The sequence below is a fragment of the Poecilia reticulata genome, linkage group LG21 (genome assembly GCF_000633615.1).
Source record: "Poecilia reticulata strain Guanapo linkage group LG21, Guppy_female_1.0+MT, whole genome shotgun sequence".
In the NCBI taxonomy this organism is placed as follows: Eukaryota; Metazoa; Chordata; class Actinopteri; order Cyprinodontiformes; family Poeciliidae; genus Poecilia; species Poecilia reticulata.
This window is the reverse complement of record NC_024351.1, coordinates 1,842,394-1,846,888: the sequence shown is the minus strand read 5'-3', so window position 1 is coordinate 1,846,888 and position 4,495 is coordinate 1,842,394. Positions and strand designations below refer to the sequence as shown.

Genomic DNA, 4,495 nt, shown 5'->3' with positions numbered 1-4,495 from the left:
GATGGATGGATGGATGGATGGATGGATGATGGATGATGGATGGATGGATGGATCTTTGATGGAAGAATTTGTTTCTTTGGAATTAGGAGAACTTCCTGGAGTTTCAGAAACAAAATGGCGGCCCCCTGTCTTCTTCTTCCTCTGACGGCGTCGCCGCCATCGTCCTCCATGTTTGATCGTCTCCGTCTCTCTGCATCAGGAAGTAAATCCGACCGGCTTCCAGAAATAGACGGCGACTTTCAGTTTCCATGGAAACCAGGAGGCGACATGTGACTCAGCGCTCCGACGGCGCGGAGGAGGAGGGAAACTACTGAACGACAACAAACTCCAGACTTCTGCAACAACGCCCACTAATCTGCGTCTCCATGGTTACCGATCTGCCTCTCCAGGTCGGCGGCCTCGTCGGGCGTCGCCCTGGGCAGGACGCCGGGGTCGCTGAAGCTCGCCCTGAGCAGCATCCCCATGACGAAGATGAAGAGGACGGCGCCGACGGCCGGGATGGCCGGACTCAGGTTGGACGCCAGGTAGGGACAGCTGAGGACACAGAGAGACGGGCTGAGCGTCTCGACCAATCAGAGAGCAGGAGGGAGGAAGACATTGAGACAAGTTATCGTTTTTATTGAGGTTGGGGCCCAATGGGTTAATCAGCAACAAGTCAGGGGCCCAAAGTGTTATATTACAAAAGTTAAGGGCTAGTTAATTACAAATAAACTAGGGGCCCAGATTGTTAATTACCAATAATTCAGGGGCCTAAAGTGTTAATTACCAATAATTCAGGGGCCTAAAGTGTTAATTACCGACACACAAAGGGCCTAAAATGTTAGATTTCAAAAGTTGGGGGCCCAGAATGTTAATCACCAACAAACTAGGGGCCCAGATTGTTAGATTTAAAAAGTAGGGGGCCCAAAGGTGTTAATCACCAACAAGTTGGGGGCCCAAAGGTGTTAATCAACAGGTTAGAGGCCCAAAGTGAAAGTTTCCGATAAGTTGGGGGTCCAGGATGTTACGGAATAGAAATTCAGGGGCCCAAAGTGTGTAAAATGTGTCAAAAAGAGGCTGAATCAAAACCCAACTCTTCAGATTGAATGAATTTAGGATTATAATCTCCACTTTTACAAACATTTAAAGTTTAACGTAAAGTTTTCCCATCTAGATATTCTGAAATACAAACTTTAAACCCAAACGTGACTCACTCGAAGGCGAAGAAGAGGCCGCTGGTGAGGATGATGAGCACCAGGGTCAGGTAGAACACCCCGGTCTGCCGCGCCATCATCACCCGCCCGTCGCAGTAGAACCGGTTCCGCCCCGGGAACACCTGCCACTTCCTGCGGGGGGTCCGGCCGCGGTGTCCGGGGCAGGACGGCGGCTCGGTGCCGGCGGCGGCGGCGGAGGATGAGGTCTGCGGGGAGGAGCAGCTGCTGCTGCGGGTGCAGATCTGCGTGTACCGGATCGGTCCGTCCGGAACCGCGTGCTGGATCTGAGACATGAGTCCTGACAGGTGAGCGCGCGCGGAGATGAAAGGATAATCAAAGGTGCGCGCGCGGATAAGCCCGTATTTCCATCACGAACCCAAACAAAAGCGACCGGATTTTTTTATCACTGTTACAATTAATTTGTTCTGTAAACAAACGCACGCGCTAGAACCTGCGGCTCGGTACCATGTCCGCCTTCTCCGGACCCAGTCCCTGGATGTGAACTGGTTCCGGTTCTGGATGGGAGTGGGTGTGATCCAGGTTACAGGGCGTTCAGATGGTCCGCGTCCGTGGAAAGGAGGAAAAGGATGAGGAGGAAGAGGAGGAGGAGGAGGAGGTGAAGAGCATCCCGATCCTCCGCAGAGCCGCTGGAGCCTGCGGAGATCCTCTATCACCACCAGGATGTGTCACTACACACAAAAACCACCCTTCCAGTCAACACGGAGGGCTTTGTTGACCATCCTTAGCATTTTTATCCTTCAGTTTTGTCTGTCAGGTTATTAAAAAAATATGAAATGAAAACTAAATTTCTTGAAAAACAAATAAATAAATAAACAAAAATTAAACTTTACTAAAAATTTTAATTTTTAAAAGTATTTAGAACTTCCTCAACAAAATATTTGCAACCACTATAGCAAACAAGCTCTTCTTGTAATTATGTATTTACGGTATGAGGACATTTTAACTTGATGATAGCAGCTTTATCATTTAAAGCTCGTTTTTTAAAATAACATGGCTTCTTCTTAGCCCACTTTTATTTCAAGCTGGAATTCATATTTAAAATATATATATTCTATTTAACGTTTTTACATTTACATTGCTTTCATAGCTGCTTTCTATATGTAAAATATTATATTTTAAAAGATTTTATACTGTAGTGAGTCCCTTGCTTTCGGTGTCCAGTTTAATTCGCCTCAAGAAGTAATAAACGATCTGGCTCTTTATCTTCTGGTTGAAATGGTTAGCCATTAAAACGCAGTGAAAATAAAAACCTATAAAGTATCTTCAATGAAGTTGTCATATTTTTGGGGCGTTTCTTCCCTAATTCCCTGGAAAATAATATCTGATTCCTATTTCTAGTGTTTGTACCCGGGCGTTTTACGGAGACGGACCGAAACAGCATGACGGCCGCGGATGTTGGCGGAGACTCTGTTGTCAGAACAAACCGTGATACTGATGAAAAGGACGGACATCATGTGTTAAAAGGTGAGCAGCTGCAGATTGAATGGAGGTGAAAACCAAACGGAGCCGCTGCCGCCGAACTTCAGTCAAAAATCTACCGATTTAAGGTTCCGCTCACCTGCCTGCGGCTGCAGAGGTCAGGGGTCACTGACATGGTTAAGGAGGACTTTTTGAAATGCCCCCAACTATTCCGCTGATAATTTACCCACTAAGACAAAACTCTGGTTCCACTGTGTTCGTATTATGCCAGATCGGAAAGACGCCGTGACATTGGAGAACAGCACGTTTCAGTGTTTTCTATTTTATTGATGCAGCTATTTATGTCAAAGCACTTATAATAATATGAGTATGACGCATATATTAATCAACAAACATTTGGAGCATTCTCAACAAAACAAGAAGGAAGCCAACTAGCTTCACAAGTCCCTCCCAGCATGGTGATGGAGGTGTGATGCTGTGGGCTTGTTTTGCACTATTATCTCCTCTGTTTATCAAATTTGAAGCTTGGTCCAAACCGGGTCATCAGCAGAACCTGGTACCGATGTCCAAACACACAGAGAATCTCCTGTTTCCCCCCTTTATGCCAGTGATTGCTGATGTAGCAGCTGTATCCTGTGACATCACAGCTCAACTGACTTCCTGTTTGCTGTGACATCACAGCTCAACTGACTTCCTGTTTGCTGTGACATCACTCCTCACCTGGCTTCCTGTTTGCAGGTGCGGTGTTTCTGACCACAGTGGCCTCGGCGGGGATGATCGCTGGGTTCGGCTCCACGCTGGCGCTGGCCAAGAAGAAAAGCCCAGAGTGGTTCAGTAAGGTAAAGTCAGCCGAGCGGAAAAAATGTTTTCCAGAAAGAAGAATGGAGTTAATATTTTCATGCAAACCGGACCAATAAGACAGAGATAGAGCCAGACTGGGAAAAATTAATCACAAGACTAAAGTCACAATTTTATGGAAAAATAGACGTATGACAGTAAACCAAAAATAATTAGAGAAAAAAGTAACAAGACAAGAAAAGTAAATAATTCAAGAAAAAAATTGCAAGATTGAGAGAATAAAGTCGTAATACCAAGAGAAGTTTTATTACGATAATAAAGCTATAATTCAAGAAAAGTTGTCATTTTACGAGAACGAAGTTGTAATAATATGAAGAGAAAGTCGTAATATGAGAAAAGAAATTATGAGAATAAAGTCGCACGACAAATAACCGTACGATAATTTAGTCCTAATACGAGAAAAAAGTGATAATTCATACACAAAAACAAATAAACACAAAATGAGGAGTTTTAATCACATTGTAGTTACGATTTAGTGTCAATTTTACAAATAAGGACATGCTTCACCTTTAAACGTCAAATTGTTACAATTTTACAAATGTCTGGATTTATTCTGCTATGAGGAGGATTTGGTGAGTCTAAGCAGGACGGCCTGGTGTCTGGTGTGAACTGCACAGCGTCGCTCTTCCTCCTAATCCGGTTTGAAAAGTTGAGGCTGTGTTTGTGAAACGATGACGTCCGTTTCCCTCCTGACTCTCGATCCGGCGGCGGTTCTGGTCCATCTGAGGCGAACAATCCGGCCGCTGTTCCTCCGTTCTATTTCCGTCACACAGCGGGGCTTTGTCGTCTGACGGGAGATTTGATTTGAGCTGGAGGCCCCGGCAGCTTTGTGTACGTTTACTAGAAAACAGAACCGAAATTCGTCAGGAAATCATATTTCTCCCGGGAATTAAACCTTCATGAGGGGAAAGTGTAAAAATCTCATGATAAAAGGGCCAAAGTTCAAAAAGACCAAAGATTCAAGGGCCAAAGTGTAAAAAGACCAAAGATTCAAGGGCCAAAGT

General features: G+C 45.0%; 2 protein-coding genes across 3 annotated transcripts in view; one reads left to right on the top strand and one right to left on the bottom strand.

Moving 5' to 3' along the window:
- LOC103457164 (zinc finger DHHC-type palmitoyltransferase 14) overlaps positions 1-1,486 on the bottom strand; it is a 10,075-nt gene extending 8,589 nt beyond the window's left edge. The window contains exons 1-2 of the mRNA XM_008397127.2: positions 1,194-1,486; positions 374-534 (exon numbers count right to left, since the gene is read on the bottom strand). Of these exons, the coding sequence (XP_008395349.1) occupies positions 374-534; positions 1,194-1,486 (454 nt within the window). The remainder of the gene's footprint in view (positions 1-373; positions 535-1,193) is intronic.
- The window catches only part of tmem242 (transmembrane protein 242), a 6,276-nt gene continuing 2,215 nt past the window's right edge, over positions 435-4,495 (top strand). Inside the window, exons 1-3 of one of the 2 annotated variants that reach the window (XM_008397126.2) lie at positions 435-524; positions 2,553-2,678; positions 3,372-3,472. In XM_008397126.2, the coding sequence (XP_008395348.1) occupies positions 2,594-2,678; positions 3,372-3,472 (186 nt within the window). In that variant the 5' untranslated portion in view covers positions 435-524; positions 2,553-2,593. Of the gene's footprint in view, positions 525-1,421; positions 1,499-2,552; positions 2,679-3,371; positions 3,473-4,495 lie in introns of those variants that run through there. The other variant, XM_017302234.1, reaches the window with a different exon arrangement.